This window comes from Papaver somniferum, chromosome 6 (genome assembly GCF_003573695.1).
Source record: "Papaver somniferum cultivar HN1 chromosome 6, ASM357369v1, whole genome shotgun sequence".
NCBI lineage: Eukaryota > Viridiplantae > Streptophyta > Magnoliopsida > Ranunculales > Papaveraceae > Papaver > Papaver somniferum.
Window position 1 is genome coordinate 23316258 of NC_039363.1, and position 21776 is coordinate 23338033.

A 21776-nucleotide genomic window follows, 5' to 3' on the forward strand; every position below is an offset into this window, starting at 1 on the left:
ATACCTAACCGAATGTTGTACCACCGGCAAGGTATTAAATTATCGACCCTGCCGACTATCTGGTACAGAAAATACCTTTTCCTGATGCCCTAAAATCATAAGGTCGACAGGATTATAAAATTACGATCTTGTCGACTATATAAAAGTCGGCACGCTAATGACCAAATACCTCGCCGACTCTTATACAAAAGAGAATGAACTCCTGGTGCCTAAAATCATAAGGTCGACAGGGTAAGAAAATCACGACCCTGCCGGCTAAACTTAGTCGGCATATTGGGGAAACAAAAACCTCGCTGGCGAGTATTCAAATTTTTGCAAGTACAACTGCATTGATTGACTAGCATAACGGCCAAATTTTGGAACCATCCTACAAATACACTAGTTCTCTCTACAAAACAACACACACCTATTTGCATATACTCTCCAAATCTCATACCATCATACACTCCATCTAAATCTCCCAATACCTCTACATACAACAATGACATCATTTGATTCAAATGAAGATCTATCCATCACCAGAGCATGGTATGCGAAAACTCGGGTTAGAAATCACTCCTCTGTAAGGGTGGATGCGAAACCTTTTGGGCTAGGGTATACAACAAACACAAGCAAGAGTTTGGGAATCCTAATGGAAGAAGTGTTCAACAAATTCATGATAGGCACCTAGTCATCGAAAATGTTATACTTGCTTTGTTAGCTATCCAAAAGCCGATTTTGAACGCTAGCCACTTTGGATTGTCCATTGAACAATTTGTAAGTATTTTTGTGGTTTATTTTACGTGATCTATGTTGTTTGATCTTCCTACTAAACACCACTAACAAAGTAAGTTTGTGTTCTGTTTTTGTAGCATGAAGTCGTCAAAGCGCGCTACTTAGAGGAAAAGGGGGAAGCATTTGTATTCGATGCAAGCTATCAATTCATGGTATTCAAAATTCTCGAGTATGCTCCGGACTTCATGTCGGTTGAATGGGACTCGGATTATTCCATCGAAGATTGATGGTTTTAGTGTAGGTTTTGTGGGTAGATCTCTATGCAAACCCTCACGAGACTATAACTCGTCCACTAGGATCGCCTAAGGGTTCAAAGGCTTGATGCACATGTTAAGTGCATTCGTTGTTCCATCGACAAGGAGTTAGATTTTATGTTTCAACCAATGTAGTAATAAAATTTGCATGAATAAAGTGAATTACATCTTATCTAAGGAAATTCCACCCCACAAGAGGTATTATTTTTTAATGCATAAGTACTACTTCATTATCTGTCTTGCTGAATGGATCTCCATGTGAAGAATTCCACCCCACAAGAGGTATAAGACAAGGTGATCCTCTTTCACCTTATCTATTCATTCTATCAATGGAATACTTATCTAGACATCTCACTAATGCTCAACAGGATAAGTCAATTATTGGTATTAAAGTGACTGCTATGTTACCAGCCAGTAATCATCTACTTTTTGCAGATGATTGCTTGATCTTTACTCAAGCAAATTACATTTTAGCTAAAAATAATTTATTGAAGTTACTTCATGATTTTAGCTCACAGTCTGGATAGGTAAACAATTTTGAGAAGTCTGCAATGCATTTTAGCAGGAAAACCAATCCAGAAGTTGCTTCAGTATTAATACAATTACTTGGCGTTAAAGTTATGAGTTCTGAGGAAAAATATTTGGGTTCACCCCTTATTATTGTCCATTCAAAACAAGAGTCTTTTAAATCAATTAAAGAAAGCTTCGAGAACAGATTCTCTTCTTGGTCTAGTTCTTTTCTTTCTCAAGCAGGTAGAGGGACTATGGTGTAGCATGTACTTAATTCAGTTCCAGTTTATCAAATAGGCACTTTCAAACTGCCTAATGCTCTCATACAACAATTAACTTCAATTGAAAGGAAATTCTTTTGGGACTACAACAAATACAGGGGTTCTAATCCAATTGCTTGGATAAGCATTTGTAAACCTAAGGAGTTTGGTGTTCTGGCATTTAGAGATTTGGAGAAACTTAATCTGGCACTTCTTACTAAGCTTGCATGGAGGATTTTCACTGATTCAAATAGCTTAATGTCTCAAGTTATGGGTAGTAAATACTTCAAAGGTGGTGACTTACTTCATCAAAATATTTCCACAGCAAATTGCTCTTATACTTGGAATGGCATTACAAAGGGATTAAAGATAATAAAAGATAACTACTTAGTGGAGATAAATAATGGAAAGAATACAAAAATATGGCTAGACAGATGGATACCTGGTATGTCTCAACCTCTTACTCTTATTAATGATCTATACAGGTTTTATGATGTTGTAGAACAACTATACTTACCAAATTCAAGTCTTTGGAATATTGATCTCCTTAATAAGTTATTTGATGCTGCTACTTCAATGAAGATTTAAGCTCTTTTTATTGATATCAACAAAGAAGATGTAATGATTTGGCCTCCCTCTAAAGATGGTAAATTATCAGTTAAAAGCACCTATACACTTTTAACTCTCAATAACAGTGATATTCAGATAAATGGTATTAGTATTAATCCTAAAGTCTGGAAGAATCTGTGGAACTGCTCAGCTGCTCAGAGAATTAAATTGTTCTCTTGGAAATGTATAAGGGGTCTCAATATAACAAAGAGCAAGAGAGCTCAATATAATTCTTCTTTGGACACTCAATGTGATATTTGCGGAGATCGATACTGTGGAAAACATGGAGCATATTATTTTTCATTGCAAGCACGCTAAAGAAGTATGGAAGGGTGTGAACATTAATATTGATGCTATCTCTGAAAGTTTCAATTCTATCTCTGAACGGGTATTAAGTTGGTTTGATCCCGACAACAATGCACCAGAAGACAGTAAGCTTTTCTTGCTTATGATAAGCATATGTAATTTTATGGAAGGATAGATGTGATATGGTATTCCTGGGAGTAAAACTCAACTCTATCTCTTCTTTGCATAAAATTTCTTATCATTTAGCTTCTCATTTGCGCACTTATAATATATCTAATGCACCCACTCATATCATTTCTAATCTTAACTCTAACTGGAAGCCACCCCCTAATGGTATTTTCAAACTTAATGTAGATGGCTCCTTTGATCAGAATACTAATCAATATGGTATTGGTATTGTAATACATGATTATTCAGGTACATGCCTTGGAATCAAAGGGAACTAGTAAGATGGAGCACTGAATCCAGAAGAAGCAGAGTGTATGGCAGTTTGCGAAGCTTTATTTTGGGCACTGGAGAAGAACTTCTCAAGCATTCAAACTGGAGCGGATGCCAAACTAGTAATAGAGTCTATTAAGAGTAGTAATTTGCTTATTCAATGGGAGAATAAGAACTTAATAAATGAGATACAATACCTCATCTCCAAGTTTTTGTTTTGTGATTTTATTTCAGTTCCTAGGAAAGATAATCAAGCTGCAGATATTATTGCTAAAGATGCAAGAAAAAATTCTGCACGTTTTGAAAGTTATGTAAACTTTGAACCTCATATATGTGATCTCTTGGCAACAGGTCACAACAATATTTAACAATAAAATTTCATTTTACCAAAAAAAAAAAGTGAATTACATCTTCCCATACCATGTTTTCTATTGGGTATAACTAAAGGTCGGCAAGATTACATTGCCGACTATTAGACAACCGGCAATGTTAGAAATTATTTGTGTGCCGACTATTAGTCAGCCGGCAGGGTAAGAAATATTTATAAGCCGACAATATGATAGCTGGCAGTGTACGAAATGTTTATATGCGGACCATAAGATAACTGGCCCAAAGTAGTCGGCATATTCTTCATTCATAGACCTTTCCGGCCAGAAATAGTTGACAGTCTTTTCATCCGCAGACCATGCCGGCTATACTTAGTTAGCACCTTATTCAAACGTCGACATTGCCGGCCAAAGTTAGTCGGCACCTTCTTCAATCTTCGACCTTGCCGACTTTATCACATTTTCAGAATTGAAAATGTTGATCGAAATCGAACTCATAAGACAAAAGGTTTAATCTACTGAATTCTTATTTTCAAAATTTTAATCTAAACTCAATTAATTAACCTAATCAGAATTTTCAGTATTAATTAAACAAGGGTATATTAACCATTTAAAAAATACATGATTAAGAAGTGTCCTGTTTTACTTTTAAATAACTCAGGTTTTGTCACATTCGGTATACTCCGATTAATCCGTGTATACCCCAATCAAGTCAGGTAAAAAAAACAGGCGACTAAATTTACCCAAATAGCTAACGTGTCAATACCAACTGTCAACTCGGGTTACCATAAAATTCATTTTATATTATCTAAAAGGTCACTCAATAAACCCCCTGAAACAATCCCCAAATTTCAGAAAAAGGCGGGAAAGATAATCCCATTAAATTGTGGGCTCTCCTTTTGCGCGGCAGCATTTTTGGTAGCATCAGTTGAAGATCACTAGCTGATTGTCGAGGAAGATGATGGGTGGCGAAACCCTAGATGTTCTAAGTGAGATCGAAGCTCTTGTTTCTGATAAACTTCAAGTGGTAAAAATATAAATCTTCAAATATCTTTCGAGGGTTATATATTATTATTATCAAAGTTTTGTCTTCTTTTTTTTATTATTGGTTAGATGTTAAAGTTTAAATTAAGTATACCGATGGTGCCGCAGAATCATTTCTGTGCGAATTTTGTGGATTTATATATAATTTTAGGATTCTGAACAACTTGTTGTTGTAGGGTTTTTATAGAGGAGAATTTAGGGCAAATAACTAAATTGATGATATCTTTCAAGGAATACAGTTCAAGATGAACCAATTTGGTCTCATCACTGTTATTACATCGATGGATCTCGGTGTCATCATTTATTTGGGCATGTCAATCAAATTAGGGTTTCATTTGGTAGTATTATAAGTTTATGAACAATAGTTTCTGAGCATGATTTTGAAAGTTTGATTAATTAGCCGAATGATGGGCAGTTGTAATCATAATACTGAACGAATAGGCTGATACAGCACTGCGTTAAAGACGTCACAAAATTCTCTATGGTTGACTCAGTATATTTGGGACTTTGATTATCTTAACAATGAATTCCTGTATAAAATTTCTGTATCCTATCAAATTTGTATAGCTGTAATTAGGGATAACTCTATAAAACATTTCTCTTTAATTCTCTATTAAATGTCATACCTTGGGATTTTGCATGAGATTTTGTGTTTCTTTCATCAGTAAGCATTCTATGTTGTTGTGAAGCATCATTTGTTGGAAATTCTGCTATATGGGCTCATAGGTATTTAGCATCATTTTGTTAACTAAGATATGAATTGCATGGCCAGGTATCATACAAGTGGCTTAGTCGGAATTTTTCAGTATCATCCAATGATGCAAAGAGGTAAGAACTGATTTCATCTCAGTTTACTTTTTTTTTTGTTCAGCTACTTATACTGCTTGTTATATTTAGGTTGCTTCAGGAGTTCGCTGAAAAGCATGGAAATGAGATGGAAGTAATTTACACTTTGTCTGGCTGGTTAAAGAAAAATCCTACGGTTTACCGTATAAGGCTTGTTTCTGCACCCAAACTTTCAGGTCAGAGAATCCGTGCTACTTTGGGAACATAGTCATGTGCTTAGAACAACATAAGAAGTCAACTATTTATCTCATTTTTTTGTAGGAATCCATATTGAATCAATTACAAATAATATAGAGCTCTTCTGATTTCTGCTTAGGATTTTTTTTAATTCCTCAGAAACCTGCATAAGGATAGTTATACTTATACATTGCGTCTAGAAATTATTGATAATCTAGGGTACTTTTAAAAGGTTAAATAATCCTGTTGATCACCAAATTTATCTACTTTGTTTTTGGAAAAGCAATTTGCGGTTTACTTGGGCCTTCAGTTATGCATGTTTTCCTTAACATCTATTGCAGACATCAAAGATGAGTTTGAAGATAGTTATTCAGTTCAGGTCTATAGCGTGCAAGCATGCATCCCAAAAGACCCTGCTGCGATTTGGAGTGCAGAATTTATACAGTCAGAAGAGCTCTTTGACCAACCCAACTCTGCAGAAAATTGTTTGAGAGACAACAGGTATCACTTTCATCCCTATTGTTGTTTTCGTAATTCTGCACGTTATCAGGAACCCGCTGTCAGAACCCTACATCTTAAGTTGGATTCTTGATTATTCCTTCTTTTTTTTATTGGAATATAAAGATTCTCATTTATTGAAGTTAATGCAGGGTTAGGAAACAATCAGAACTTTTCATTTTGCTTTTGTCGTTGAGTTCCTGAATTATTAGTACCATTGTTCAAAACTTCCTCATGCTCTGACTAGAAAGGCTAGTCAGAGCGGTGACAGGTTGTTGCTTGTGTTTGTAATTGTAATGGTCATAGGTTCTGTTTACACACCCTATATTTTTAATTGTGACTGATGTTGCCTGTTATTTTAGTTGTAATGGTGATATAGGTTGTCTTTGCAACCCTAAAATTGTGTTTATATATACATATATTTTTTTTTTGTTCATTAAAAAACACTAAGCTAAAGATTAGATCACTGCAAGTTTTTATTTTCATGCTTCTATAATTAATAATTATGTTGCTCCAGTGTGTTCATTTTAACGTATCGCATTAACTCTACTAACATGACACCTATAATCCTGATTACTACAACTCTATATCTCTTCAGGTTCTGTGGTGTTTTGAACTCCTATGTCAAGCGCAATTTGAATGAATCATCTATAGGTGTCGCTCCCCCACAGCCCAAGAGAGCACCAGTTACAGTACCAGACAGGAGTAATACATCAAACCAAACTATAAGCTCTTCAAAATTACAGCTAGTAAAGCAAGAAACCCTGAAAACTGGACAGTCTTCTACTGTCGTGGCATCAGTCGTAGAAGTTAAAAATACTGGGTCAAGCGTCAATATTCTGGCTGGCAAAACTGATTCAGGCAGAGAAAAAGAAGTTGTACCTCCTGCTAATAAAACGAAAAGTCAGAGTGAGAAAACCTCTTCAGGATCTGGTGGATCATTAGCTAATTTGTGGGGTCGGGCAAAATCAAAACCCTGCTCACCACCTTCAACTGATGAAGCTGTTCCATGTCCTGTAGGTGGGTTTATGCTTGAATCATGTATCCACATTTATATCCCAACATGCTTATATCCTCTTGTAGTCTGCAGTCTTAAAGCTTGTTTCTGTTCATTTAAAATTTTCATCTGGTAATGTGTAAAATTTTCATCAGGTAATGTGTAATTAATTTTCCTTCTTATGGTCCCTAACTTTTTGCTGACTCTGCCTGGATTTGAAACTTAGTTACCTCAGAAGCTCAAGTACGTCCTCGTGAAGCAGTTGAAGCTATAAGCAGCGATGATGATGATGATCAAATTGTGAACCGTAGGCGATCCTCTAACGGGGAACTCAGCAGAAAAAGACGGGTTGTGCTTGATTACTCTGATGAAGAGGATTGTGAAGGTGCTGTCAATCTAGCTTCTCCGGATCCGCCGAGAAAGCAGTTGGATTCGAATTTCAAAAAAACTGCAAACTTGGCTCTCGAGAAAAACCATTTGGATTTTGACGTGCAGAAAGAAGACCTTAATGAGATTAAGCAAGAGAAAGCAGCTGAAAGAGATTCTTGCGTGCTTCCAAAGCAAGATTCTAATATAACCAAGAGCAGTTCAACTGGGATTTCATTTCCAAACAAGACTGAAAGTTGTATTGATTTGGATGGTGTAAATAAAAAGAATGCAGCAACGAAAGCTACTCCAAATTCACCCAAAAGGAAAAAGGTGCTTAAGACAAGGATCGATGAGCGTGGAAGAGAAGGTGAGACTAAAGTCTTCTTGGATCAAAACACTTATGCTTTTGGGATTTAGTTCTGTTCTAACTTGATTCATGACGAGAATATAATTTTTAGAAAAAAGGAGATTCATGATGGTAATATTGTATTTACTGCTGATTTTTTATACGTGGTGTGCTTCCTTGAGATATCTACGAGGATATTGGACTTCCTCAAGATGCATCTATATGGCTAACTCATCGAAGATCTTGAGAAGCATGTAACTGTTACTTAAAGGACCGATTTATGTTATCTGATCTATTCAAAATTAAACTTGGTTTAGAGTCATTGGGTTAACTAGTATTTAAAAGTTCTGATGAGCATACGATTTCTTTGATTTTTGTGTCAGTGTCGGAGGTAGTTTGGGATGGGGAGGACAACAATACCAAGAGCAATGACAAGAGCACAACCACTGTTAGCCCCGAAAACAGGTCATTATTCTATTCCTAAATACAACGATATTCATTTATTGCCTTTCAAGATAACTTTCTCATATTGCGCCATATTTGGGATGCTTCTTCCCATGCAATTTGGAATGTAAGGCTTGTGATATGAGGTTTCGGTATGTTAAAGCGTTAATAGTGTATTTTATCATGAATTTTAGTGTCCAAATGCTTCGATGCCCCTACAACTGTGTGACTGAAATCACCAAAGACGCATATTTTTGACCTGGAACCTCCTACGTTTGATAATGTGACTGAGAGAGACATTGTATTTTTTGTACCCCAGATTTGCATTTTATTTTAGGTGTCAATGAAACTATGTTTTCCAGGTCCCTTTGTTGTACTGCCACCGAGGTGTTTGTTTCTGCATGGTTCAACTTTAGGTTCTTAGGATTGCGAAAGTTATATTGCTGGAAGCAGCTATATGGTTTCTATATTTTGACAACTGGAGATTTAACATGAATTTTCCGGTTCCCATTATTGTATTGCTCGTCTGCCCCTTACAACTCCAAGGTGTTTCTGTATGTTTCTATATTTCGGCAACTGAAAGTTTAACATGAATGTAATACGTATTCGAAAGACACCTCGACCTTTTAGTTTGCGTCTTTTTTTTTTCATTTTTTTTTATATGATTGGGTTGTTTCTTTTAGATGACTAACAGCCTTTTGTGATTGCAGGCCTCTAGCTGCGAAGAAGTCCCCTGCACTGGGAAGTATTGCTCAATCTAATCCAGTGAGCAAAGCTGGAGCCAAGAAAACTGGAAAGGGTGCTGTGAAGGATGCTAAACAGGGCAACATTCTCTCTTTTTTCAAAAAGGCTTGACAAGTTGGTCTGGTTTAGTGTATCAGAATCTTTCTGGTGTAAAATTGAATTTCGGCAATGTGATTTTAAACCTTTTAGTGTCGTGAAAGTTAATTTCGGCAATGTGATTTTAAACCTTTTAGTGTCGTGAAAGTTAAACGCTTTGAGGAAATGCGAAATTATGAATTTGAGAAACTAAATAGTGTAGAAGTTACATGAATCTATGAGCAGATTTTTTTGTTGGTTATTTTATTACCGTTACTGAAATTCCTTTTCCGATTTTTATGGTCTAATGGAGATGACATATTCAATTCCTTCCTTGGATAATATTAGGTTACTTTCTTCTTTTGTTATCATTTTTATTATGGCCAACAAAGAGTATATAAGAATCTCCACTTTATGATGCGCACACAAAAGGGAATAAGCAAAAGGAAAGAATCGCTTTATTCTGAGACTAGGAAAGAACAAAGTGAAGGCTTTATACAACGCCACCACCACTCCATTGGAACAGGTCGAATATCTGGCCATGATGAAGCTGGTGATAATTTAAGCGGGTATACTGCTGCTGGTGATCATCTCTTCCGAGAAAGAAAATGAGTAGCTCGGACAATAGATTCAATTCCAGAAACTGGAGTCCTGGGAGCAGCCGTATGTCTAACAATAACAGGATGTTCCAAGCATCACTTAACGGGCCGGCGGTGAGTTATCATCTCTTTAACCCCTGAACTGCATGTATTTACACCTGAAAGAAGTACACAGGTGATAATTTTGATCACATAGACCAAATTTTGATAATTTTTCCTTGTCTATCCATCTATAACCTCCGCACCTGAAGGGAAGTCCAGGTGCCACATAGTTTTTTTTTTCTTTTTTCTTTTTAAATTTCCATCACAAACGGATTTAGCGTGTGTACAAGACCCTCATTTAATCTTCCTTGGTGATTTTGTGGACAAAAGCTGTTCTCTAAACATTCTCTTCAACATGGAGCGGTATTTCAGTTTCCAAGTGGATCCTCATCTCATAGGCGAGTGATCTTGGTACCAGGAGAGATGGCACATACACTAAATCCTAGGCTAAGACAGTTCATTCAAGACTTCCCTCCCACGATGGGGGCGGTAAACCAGTGGCCCATGGAGCTCCCTCCACAGCAAGTAGAATCCAGTGTAACTCAAGAAGAACAACGCCAAGATCGAAATAAGTTAAAGAAGATGATCTACAATCCTCCTACTAAAAGAAAATGGTGTTTATACTACAGAGACACTGGTGGTGGTATTTTCAGTTCCAAGGAGCAGGATGATGACAGTATTAAAGGATGTGTGATCTGTATAGAAGACTTTGTTCCAAATACGGAGGTGTTGGTCACTCCTTGCAATCATATGTTCCATGAAGAGTGCATCATTCCTTGGGTTAAGAGTCATGGTCAGTGCCCAATATGCAGATCTGCACTCAGCAAGCCGGACAGGGATAATAACTTGCCCATGAATAACAATACCAATTCCTATAGACAGAGCAGTAGCGGTGTTACTCCAGATGATACAAGTGCAGATGATCTTATCTCACTTTTAAGAAACGTGGAATTTCAAAGGATGGCTTTTACTCTTTACTAATGTAATCGTCCAGCAGAGGAAGTTCTTAACTGCCAAGAATATATCGCAACTTTACTACGACTGGTACCAAGTTATGGATCTTGTGATATTGCTACTTGTGTTGTTCAACTTTATACTGAACTCTTACTCTTCATGAGGCATCTATATATCAATAATTTGGGGTGTCTTAGCTTGTTCTAATTGGTTGGTATAACAGTAAGTCGATAACCACATTTCAGATCACTCTTAACACCATTCGAGAATCCATTGTAAAAAATCCAAGGGAAGAGTGAACATTTTTCTCTTGCTAATAGAGCTAGAATAAAAATGGTCCAAGATGGTAAAAAATCCAAGGGAAGAGTGAACATTTTTCTCTTGCTAATAGAGCTAGAATAAAAATGGTCCAAGAGTGTGAATGGTGGACTTCTCCACGCAACTGGTTAGCCTACCAGTTAACTCTTGATGTAACATACTTCCCTTCTCGGTGTAATATCATTTAAAAGAAGGGGAAGTCTCAAGAAAGTTGAGCGGTGGGAAATTTGTACCCGGTTATACCACCAAAGCACATAAATAACTAAATAAGTAGAGGAAGTGAGCAATTTCAAAACATTGAAAACAATACCTCCAACCACCAACAGACACCACCCAATTATCGGCCCGACTACCACCACCTTAAACACTGCCTACAATGAAGGTATTTTCGGCCAAAAGATCATTCAAGGGATTCGATACTACAAAAAACTAAAGGGCATAGGGAGATTGAATGGAACTTCATCCAAGATTCAAACATTTTTGTAATTTATCCCGCTGTACTGCCAAATATGAGTATCAACACACAGGACTTAACTTGTAAAATTTGTAAATGAGATTGCATTGATGTTTTCAGTACAGTATACAAACTACTATGTTTTCTTTAAGAAACAGAATCTAGTTACCTCAAGGAACACAAGATCCTGCTTTTCCTTGATTCCATGTTAAAAGATAACTACCGGCACAATATTGAGATGTGGAGATGTGAATTCCTATCAAAGGAGTGCAAGTACTAAACAGATATTAGCCACCTTCAGCAAAAGGTATGAAAACGGAATGGCAGCAATTTACATGATTTACATGATCTTTTACTGAAGCATGATGTCTTTTTATTATCTTTCTCAGTTCTCCCGAATCAAATTGGATGGCTCGCTCAAAACATACTTCGGCAGTTCATACTTAGCACCTGCAATAGGCATTAAATCTCTTTAGGTTATGTACAGAATTACAACGATTTTGAAGGAGCAGAAAGTTGAGAATAGAAATGAAAGGATTATGAAAGATTTACACAATACCTCTTTCATCATAACAGGTTGTTAAGTCAGAAGTTGTAACAATGACACCAGCACTGTCCACAATCACTTGTGCAAGACTCACATCAGCTTCAGCTGCACCTCGGAGAGCATCCCAAATCTCTAAATAACAGCAAAGCTGACAGCCATTAGGTCTGTGTCCATTGATAAAACTTTTCGGAATGAAGAGAACCATCATTCATGGATACCGAACTACATCATAACTCTATCAGTGAATCAGTAGATTTCAGTGAAAACCAGCATGTGGCATGCCAAAATACAAGTGAACACTTTCAAGCGAAGTATATAACATGTTTGGTCATGCAACAGCTCTAAGGTCGCCACTAGAATTAGAGTTGATGCCAGGGATTTTTATATATGTAGACTAGACACAACCAACTGCAAATCGATCTAACTAGGGCGTGCAATGAGTGAAAACACATGTGGCTGTTAAAAACTACTTTTAGTAGCTCAAGAACATTAAAGAGCAAACAAATGTTGGAAAGGCATGTACACTTCAACACATACATAAAGACATACGTAAATACCTTACAACGATATGGACACGGTATCGGTTTCCTGTATCCAGTACGTTACTTCAATACGACAACTTAAAAAACTAAAATACGTGGATACGGCACACACAATATAAATATCAGCTTAACATAGATATATAAGTAGTGAATTTGAAAGATTATATGCATATAATATGTATGATTAACCACACTGGAGAGAAAAAGTCTGGATAAGAAGGAAGAAAGTCTAGAGAAAGATCAGTGGACAGATTTGGAACTAATATTTTGTCACTATAGTTAAAACTTCTCATAGAATCTAGTAAAATATCTAAATTTTCTAATATTAAGGTATTGCGATTTATCTTAACAGCTGTTGATATCTAATATTTAGTCAAAGTTTTCTAACTGAGTTGTATCTTGAAGTATTGGAGTATTATTACGTGTATCCGTGCAAATACGTATCGATACTTTTTAGGCGTATCATTGTAACACAGGTAAATACACAATTAATGCTTACACTTTCACTGACGTCCAAACAATTTGAAAGCTGTTGCACATTCTTAACAGAAGATAAAATGAATATCTGGATCATCATGTTAAAGTCTGACTAGTAACTATTGATCTTTCGTCTTAATGAAGATTAATTTAAGAAAAAGTACAGGGAAGAGAAATTGAAAGAACAAAAAACTTCCTATTTTATAGGTCTTCTCACTTGTGTTGTGTACTAACACGAAACATCACTAATGGACACATTGATTCATCAAGTGATAATATCACCATGCCTACTGTCAATTATGATCCACAAAGATAAAATTCAACTACTAGAACGTTTAAAAAAGAGCGCCTACCTTTCTGGCCACCATAGTGAGGAGCTGTGTCCCAGAACTCATCACGCATCTGAGTAAGTTGTGCAATTGTTATAGGTTGTGAATGCTTCCAAGGCTTTGGCTTGCGAATCTTTCTAACACCCTCTGGGATCATCAAAAACACTGTACATGAATGAAAAGTGTAACTTGAAAATAGGTGGCGCCAGCACGCCATGCATACAAAGCCTCCACAAAAAGAAATTTCATGCTTGAGAAAGCAGAACATCGCAGTTTAGGTTTTGAAAGCAACTTAACTTTCTGTTAACTGGGCAGGATTCAAGTTGAGGATGATAATAATTATGCATCAAACAATAAGCATACAAATGTTACAGCCTACAGCTCACGAGATTAATGAACTTGGAGACAAGATTTTTATAAGATAATTTAACAAGAGAATAAAACAGCTATAATAATGCGGACGCACTACAACCTGCATATATGCAGACCAATGAAACCATTTCTGTAAACTTGGAGTTATTTATTTCCTTTAATTAGCTTAAGATAGAATGTATATCATTAGAAGTACCCATAAGCCATTGTTAGAACATCTTCCATCAAATTAATGATCAACGGAACCAGAATTATATATTATCCTCTGAACTAGGGTTAAGATCCTCTAATTTCCGAAGACTGCTAGCCGAAATGAGTGGCACATATAAAAATAAATAATGCTAATAAATTGATCATTTCTTATGTGAGAATTCTCTTAATGGAATCCCTAATCAACTAAATCAGAAACTCTAATCATTCACATAACAGCACAGGACCAATCATTATTCATCATATGGTAGTTTGGTTCAAGAAACAAAACGATGTAAAAAATTAGACTGAAACCTCAACACATTCGAGAACAATAAAGAATCAAATTACAGAAACCAGTTCAGTACAAAATCCATTAAACAACCCTAAAATCCATGCATGTTATACAATGAAAAAAAAGATTAACCTAATTGTCTAATTAGCATCAATAACACTAATCTTGAATAACCAGATTTCATAACCATAAAAAGAATTTCAGAGAAAACCTAAAACCAAGTATCACAGACTGTAAGTGTAGAAACATGGATGGATAGATAGAAAGAACGAGAGATATGAAAAAGTAATTACCGTCTTGTTTAGCTTGAGATGATCCAGCACAACCCATTTTGTTTATTGGTGTAACTCAGTCAAGATCAAGATGAAAAATAGAGGTGAGTTAACAATTTTGACACTAGAATGATGGATTTTAATCATAAAGAAATCCAGCAAACTCTTTTCTTTATCCTGTACAGAAGAAGAAGAAGAAAGAGAAAGTGAAGTTTTCGTTTTGGTCTTTGGAAGTCGAGCAAAGAGAGAATGAAATGAAAGAAGAAAATTCTCTGGGGCAAGTATTAATTTATATTTAAGGATGGTTTTATAGAGTGCAGTATATGTTTTTTTCTCTCTCTTATCACACTAAATAGTAAATACTAGTAATGACGGCTTAGCTCAACGACAGCTAACTGTGACCACTTTTTACTCACTTTACGTGTATCACTGCTCTTTAACTTTTAAATTCTTTTGAGGGATTACAACTCACTAGAGAGTCCTAGACTGTCAATTTCGATGCCAAATTTGTTGCAAATTATCAAGGCTGCTGATGGAGGTACTACTGTGGTTCTAAAGGCAAATTTTTGTCCTGTATGCATATTGGGTACGTCCCAAAATAAAATGGTATCCCTATTAGCAGTCTTGCATTTGTGGATAGTCCGGGATACTAGTGCGTAGCGATGGTGATTTTTCTAGCTCAGCTTGTACCGTATTGGTGAAGGATCCGGACGGACAGTCTTCAGGTGCTTTTTTCGACACTGCCCTCAGAATTGTTTAGTATTTTTATGGATGAAAACTTAAATAAACTGAGGGAATTTTTATGGTTCAAAATTAATTTAAACTAAAACAGTAGGAATAAAATGTTTAAGAAAATACCAGTGGAGAAAGTTGGTTAAAGAATTCACCGTCCATCACTGTACATATTATTCAATCAAACTCTAATTTCATCATTCAATCTCTCTCTTACCAATAACTCCAAAATATCCCCCAATCGGTGTAGTACTTCATTACGCCTCCTAATATCAACACATATTGCAATCGCTGATACACAAATTATTTTCCACCAAATAACCTAGTGCTAATTGCTAATAGATTCAATTTGAGGAAATAATGCTATCTCGCACGACAACGCGTGGTAGATTTATAACCTAACAACGTTTCAACCCTTGGATCATAAAAAGTCAACCCTTGGATCATAAGCTAGCTGTCATATAAAACTTAATTACAAATAAATCCTTATCATGTATAAACATAAATCAGAGAATACTCCCACTTTGTCATCTTCGTCTTTCCCGATTTCACAATTGAATGTGAAGCAAACATTTGAAAAAAAATGGAACATAATATCCTTTAAAAGTATAATTCTCTATCCTCATATGCAAACTTAGATAAATTTAAAACTTAGTCTAGTTTCCTCTGCGTCTCTTTAATTTGATGATGACGAGAGCTTTGTTGGCGCCGGTGAAACTGAAGATAACGGTAACGATGATGCGAAGGGAGTTTATTATGACGGTCGACGAGATGTTGGAGGAGGCAGTTTTTTTGTGGTGCTTCTACTTACATGAAGTAGTTCCTATGTGATTTTAAGATTTTGATGATCATATATTCTTGTTAAGGAAGAACAAATCACAAATTTTAATTTTAATATTTAGAGTGCAAAATTTGTGATCATGTATTTTTTTTTCTTGCTCATGTTTGAGTTTGCTTACTGATGATAAAGTGGGCAAAGAAAACCCATCAACAACTACGCTTACTAAATTGGAATCCTTAATCATGTTTGAATTTTCACATTCACTTCAAGGGGTTCTAAAACCAACGATTTTATGATGCGTGATTTTAAGCGGTAAACCAGTTTCCTCAAAAGTTTCAGAAATGATTGGATTAACACTAAACTATACTTATTATTAAATGTAAAATATGATAAGGACTAGCTTGTAATTAGAAATTCTTTGACAGCTGTAAGAATATACCAAATATTACTCATGTGCAATTTTTTCCGTCGGATGCATAATCCAACGTCCACCAATTTGCTAGCTTATAGTTCTTTCCTGCGCGGCAGTGTGGGAGAGCATTACCTTAAGTTTTATAAGACGAGTTAATCATAGACAATACAAACGCAATCGTGGCATATTCAACCTAGGTCAAATTTTACTTGTGATGTCCTTCACAATTCACACCATTAGTAATCACAAATCACTACTAATTATTAGGGCTCTTGATAAAATTATTTAAGTATCCTAATTAGTTGTAGACAAGTTGATATGATATGTAGTATGCAACTTAAATAATCAAAACAACTAATCATATTATTTGAAAACAATCAAACAATTGTTATGCATAGTAGAATTCGAACTTTATTTGAGAGGATGAATAATTATATTATTGTATATTTTGAAAAAAGTGTTCGTGACTTAGGGTTTTATCCTTAACCAATTGAAAGTTTAACTACTCATGGATTTCTCAAAACCCATGAAAAATAATATGAAAAAAATCAAATAGCAAACAGTAAAAATCGTGATATCAATCGGAACTCCAAGCCCTAGATTTTCTCCTTCTCCAAAAAGTACTATCCAAAACTGAAGTGAATAAATCTCTCTTATATAGGTGTTCAAACAAATAAAGCAATGAATTAAGGTCCCAAACTAGTGCAAATAGTACACCTATCATTGATCCATGCAGCTTTGAGGGTCTTCAGTGGAACAATGTTGACAGCAGTACCAACATCAATCAACGTTCTCCCAAATTCGTTTCCTTTGAGATTAGCTGTAGTAAGCAGTCTTCAGTCGTACATCTCTTTGTCCGTGGATGATGGTTCATGAGGCACCTTCTGTGAGGATAAACATTTTCTCGACAAGATTGGTTAAGAGCAGTGAAGATGTCTTTCCTTTGTACCTTCGATAAATATAGTAATTCTGAAAAAGCGGGGGTCTAACAACCAAACCCAATATTTCGCTTACCAATCTGTATGGACTAACTCCAATATACTTTCAAGAGAATCAACTAGATAGTCAGACTAAATCTTAAGAAAACTATATCAAAGAGTTATATCTCAATTTCTCAATTCAATCTGCAATCAAACAAATAGGAATTTGCGAGCCCGATTGAATATAAGAAATAACTTGGACGGTATCAAAAGCCAATATCCAAGTGTCAATCAGTTTAATCAACAACCAAAGGTTGGATTCACAATTGATTGAACTTATGCACAACCTGTGATATTTCAATTATATAAACAAATATAATGCGGAAAAGAAATAACACAGACACCAGAAGTTTTGTTAACGAGGAAACCGCAAATGCGGAAAAACCCCGGGACCTAGTCCAGATTTGAACACTACACTGTATTAAGCCGCTACAGACACTAGCCTACTCCAAGTTAACTTCAGACTGGAATGTAGTTGAGCCCTAACCAATCTCACACTGATCAAGGTACAGTTGTGCTTCTTACGTCTCTGAATCCAGCAGGACTCTACGCGCTTGATTCCCTTAGCTGATCTCACCCACAACTAAGAGTTGCTACGACTCAAAGTCGAAGACTTGATAAACCAATCTGTCTCACACAGAAAAGTTTATTGAATAGACAAATCTGTCTCCCACATATATACCTATGAGTTCTGTTCCGTCTTTTGATAAATCAAGGTGAACAGGAACCAATTGATATACCATACTTATATTCCCGAAGAACAACCGAAAAATATCAATCACCTCATAATAATCTTAATCGTATGGAAACGAAACAAAATATTGTGAAATCACAAACGATGAGATGAATATGTTTGTGACTACTTTTTATCTTGCCTATCGGAGATTAAATATCGAGCAAATCTTAGAGAAGATGATACTCAATAAGATAGAAACGGGCAAGATCATAACACGCAATTACAAAGGAAATAGTTGGGTATGGCTTCACAATCCCAATGAAGTCTTCAAGTCGTTAACCTACAGGGTTTTGGAAAAACCTAAGGTTAATGGAGAATCGACTCTAGTCGCAACTAGTATCACACATGAGGTGTGTGGATTAGGTTTCCCAGTTGCTAGAGTTCTCCCTTATATGGTCTTCAAATCAGGGTTTGCAATCAATGTTACCTTGGTAACAAAATATTCAATATTCACCGTTAGATGAAAACCCGATTAGACTCAAGCTAATATCTTTCAACCGTTAGATTGAACTTAGCTTGTTCTACACAAATGAAAAGTGACTTCATTTAGATATGAGTAAACGTACCTAAATGTGTACACCTTTATTGGCTCAACAATAGTTAGCCGAAGTTAGCCATATTAACACATTCATATCAACTATATTCATCTTAACCATAACTAGTTCAAATGACTCAAATGAAACTAGTTCCAGAGTTGTTCAATTGTTTATATTCTCATAGAAGTATACACGACACAATTGAAGCAAAATCCATTTTGATTCACTCAAATCAAGTCATGAACATTACAGCCATGGTTTGCAAAAGATTGCATTTCTTATTATATAAATGTATTCGTTCATGAACAAACCGATTTTAGAACATAATCCACTCAAATATGAAAACGGGTACGCATACCCTAGTGGCCGGACTAAGTTTGGGTTAGCAAGTATGCGAACGGGTACGCATACCACCAAACTCCGTAAAGTCCCGGAACTTGAACCTCACGCCAGTATGCGTACCGGTATGCGTACTTAGTTCCCGGACCTCTACTAAACCAATCAGTACGTATATGGTATGCATACCATGGTTCCCGGACTTGGATTACGCATATGCAAGTACACATATGTGCTTATATCTAATTGTTATAAACTCTCATTTTAACCATTGAAACATTCTCGGAAGACGACAATAGTTGGCTCACACAAACTATTAGCTTCAAAGAAATTTTCAAGTGATCGAATGATCAATACGAAACATTCTGAGTCTACATCAAATGACTGTCTCACACATATCATGTAAGATGTTACCAGGAGATTTTCACATGATCATATTTTGACTTTCGTCAGGAATATAATATGAACTTGGTTAAAGCGAAAGCTTACCAACACATATTTCGAGAAATATGTAAGGAGTTAAACTCAACTCGAAATATCAAATGTGCATAATTGAAGTCTATATAGCTATACGACTTTTGTCTCAAATATGAGATAAAGTAGATATACTTTTGAGTGATAGATGAGTTCAAGTCTCCATATACCTTTTTTGATGAGTTCCACAAGCTCCCCTTAGTAGTTCTTCGTCTTCAATCGATGAACGTCGTGAAGTGTAATGCTCAACTACTCTCTCTCTCCTAATCCGAGACTTAGATATAAGTAGACTAGAAATCAAGACTTATAATTTTGGCAATTAAACTTGACAAACAAGCTTGAGATAACAACGCTTGTGAGTTCGACCGAACAGTGCTCTAACAAATTTACTTACATGCTCCATCAAGGATTGAACTGCTTCACTGACAGGTTCATCGAAGAGAGTGAATGCCATGATTGCAAGAGGGTTCCTATGTACCCATTCAATCCCAGATGTAGTTCTCATGATTCAACTTTCTCCTTAAAAATACGTTTCATCTCCTTGCAGTCACTCGTGGCATGACTGAAAAATTGATGGAAGCAGAAATACTTAGGATTCTCCATCTCCTTTTCGGTTAGTTTCTTTCTGAGAGGTGACAATTTGGTCGCACCACATTGAATCCATACCTCTAGAAACCCAATTAATTCTTCCATGGGAAGAGGGAAATTTGATTCTGTCTGATCATCTCTTGCTTTTTGCTGACGACGTTGAGTCGGAGCTGGTGCAGTTTGGACTTGGTTATCATTACTTCGTGTTTGTGGAGCTTGGGGTGCTGGGGATGTACACTTTGGATGATGTACTTCTAGACAGGTGCTCTTCCTCCTACTTCCTTCGATAACAACGTTCATGGAAAATCGGAGATTGTACTTCTTGTTAACAAGGCGCATGTTGCCGTAAGTATCACGAGGTTCTTCGGTCCTTGTAGGTTTTTCCCTTCCCAGCAAAGCATGTGCAGTGGTTGTTGATTGCTTATTTGCTTTATGAAGTTCCGAGAAGGTTGTGAAACGAAGATTTTCCAATAAGGCTCTGTAGACTGAGATCATTCCATTGATACACTCGTATATGAGTTATTGTTCGGTGACATTTGGATCATGACAATCCAAGACTTGGACCCTGAATCTTTTCACATAATCATTGGGGTGTTCATTGTTCCTCTAAAAATCCTTCATAAATCAGAGAGTGTGGCTTGTTATGAAACGAAGAAGTATTTTATGTAAAACGCATTTACCATTTCACACAAATTTGCAATGCTCCCTGATGCGTTGTTATTGTTGTACCATGTGTACCTCCTGCCTGTCAGAGATTTCGACAAATCTTTTAGATGGACGACGTGATTGTATTCATGTTCTCTTAGTGACTCAAGGAATCGTGAAACATGTTTTCGAGCGTTGAATGTTCAATCATAAAGCGTGAATGTTAGCGAAGTATAACCTTTGGGAAGAGGAACTCTCTGCACATCAGAAGGATATGGAGGTTGGTCACGGTGGACCGATAATGTCCAATCTTTTCTAAGATCCTCCAAAAAGTGCACCAAATATTCACGAGTGATGAAACTTGATTGATCCTTAGCTGGTGGATTATCTGCAACATTGTGGACTTTATCATCTTTCAGTACATGGGTTTGGGATATTTCATGATCAACGGTTGAGAAAATTTCCTTAGCTTTTCCTTTCTCATGTCGACGTTGATCAGACGACAATTTCTCCGTCAAGGTCTCCAGATAAGTAAGAAGCTTGTTATATGTTGCAGCCTTATCTCCTTGAGTACTGGAAAGGGTTTCTTGCGTCTTCATGATATTGGAAATGAAGAAGGATCATTTTTTATTTATTCAAGAGTTCTGGCGAAGAGAGGATTGTTGATAGTACCGATATTGGTTTCAACATGGCCACCGATATTGTTGATTGTAGGGGTGGTATCAGTAGTACCATTGTTTGGAATGGGATAAGTGACATGAGTATCAACAGTAATGGTGGTGCTAGCATTGTTTGGGTTAGGGTTGGGATTGGTAACTTAGCCTCACCTATCTTTGACAAATTGGATTGCAACTGAGAGATTAATTTCCCGCTGAAGTTTCCAATCTGTTGATCAGTAAAAACAATTTGATGTTCTTTGAGTAAAAGTGGAGAGTTATGCGACAGGCGAACCCTCAATTAACCAAATTGTCTAAACCTTTAATGGATGTACTTCACGGGAGTACCTGAATTCGAGAGATCAATTTGTAAGACTCCGACCTAAGCTAAGGAAATGACCATTCCAGAGTCAATTCGGTCATAAGGAAGGATAAGAGTCGATATGTAGGAGGGAAGCTGAGAATGTGTGAGATCAATGCAAATTGATGGATT

At 36.3% G+C, this 21776-nt stretch overlaps 3 protein-coding genes across 7 annotated transcripts; 2 read left to right on the forward strand and 1 right to left on the reverse strand.

Annotated features, from left to right (window-relative positions):
• Positions 1 to 4318: 4318 nt before the first annotated feature.
• LOC113287175 lies at positions 4319 to 9284 on the forward strand. 3 transcript variants are annotated; one of them, XM_026535851.1, is made up of 8 exons: positions 4319 to 4504; positions 5294 to 5349; positions 5419 to 5543; positions 5886 to 6045; positions 6641 to 7062; positions 7266 to 7775; positions 8138 to 8219; positions 8909 to 9284. In XM_026535851.1, the coding sequence occupies exons 1-8, from the start codon at positions 4436 to 4438 to the stop codon at positions 9051 to 9053; spliced, it is 1569 nt and encodes a 522-aa protein (XP_026391636.1). In that variant the 5' UTR covers positions 4319 to 4435; the 3' UTR covers positions 9054 to 9284. The 3 variants fall into 3 exon arrangements, with proteins under 3 accessions (XP_026391636.1, XP_026391635.1, XP_026391634.1); XM_026535850.1 differs by lacking the exon at positions 4319 to 4504 and adding an exon at positions 4733 to 4859 and having other exon boundaries at positions 7275 to 7775; XM_026535849.1 differs by lacking the exon at positions 4319 to 4504 and adding an exon at positions 4737 to 4859.
• Positions 9285 to 9476: 192 nt separating this feature from the next.
• On the forward strand, positions 9477 to 10808 carry LOC113287176 (NEP1-interacting protein-like 2). Of its 2 annotated transcripts, none has more exons than XM_026535853.1 (2): positions 9477 to 9730; positions 10031 to 10808. In XM_026535853.1, the coding sequence occupies exons 1-2, from the start codon at positions 9626 to 9628 to the stop codon at positions 10637 to 10639; spliced, it is 714 nt and encodes a 237-aa protein (XP_026391638.1). In that variant the 5' UTR covers positions 9477 to 9625; the 3' UTR covers positions 10640 to 10808. The 2 variants fall into 2 exon arrangements, with proteins under 2 accessions (XP_026391638.1, XP_026391637.1); XM_026535852.1 differs by having other exon boundaries at positions 9481 to 9730; positions 9989 to 10808.
• Positions 10809 to 11460: 652 nt separating this feature from the next.
• Positions 11461 to 14691, reverse strand: LOC113287177 (ubiquitin domain-containing protein 1-like). 2 transcript variants are annotated; one of them, XM_026535854.1, is made up of 4 exons: positions 14429 to 14691; positions 13304 to 13444; positions 11944 to 12063; positions 11461 to 11834 (listed from the first exon to the last, which is right to left on the reverse strand). In XM_026535854.1, exons 1-4 carry the CDS (start codon positions 14463 to 14465, stop codon positions 11770 to 11772), a joined length of 363 nt encoding a protein of 120 aa, XP_026391639.1. In that variant the 5' UTR covers positions 14466 to 14691; the 3' UTR covers positions 11461 to 11769. The 2 variants fall into 2 exon arrangements, with proteins under 2 accessions (XP_026391639.1, XP_026391640.1); XM_026535855.1 differs by having other exon boundaries at positions 13304 to 13426; positions 14429 to 14689.
• Positions 14692 to 21776: the final 7085 nt, after the last annotated feature.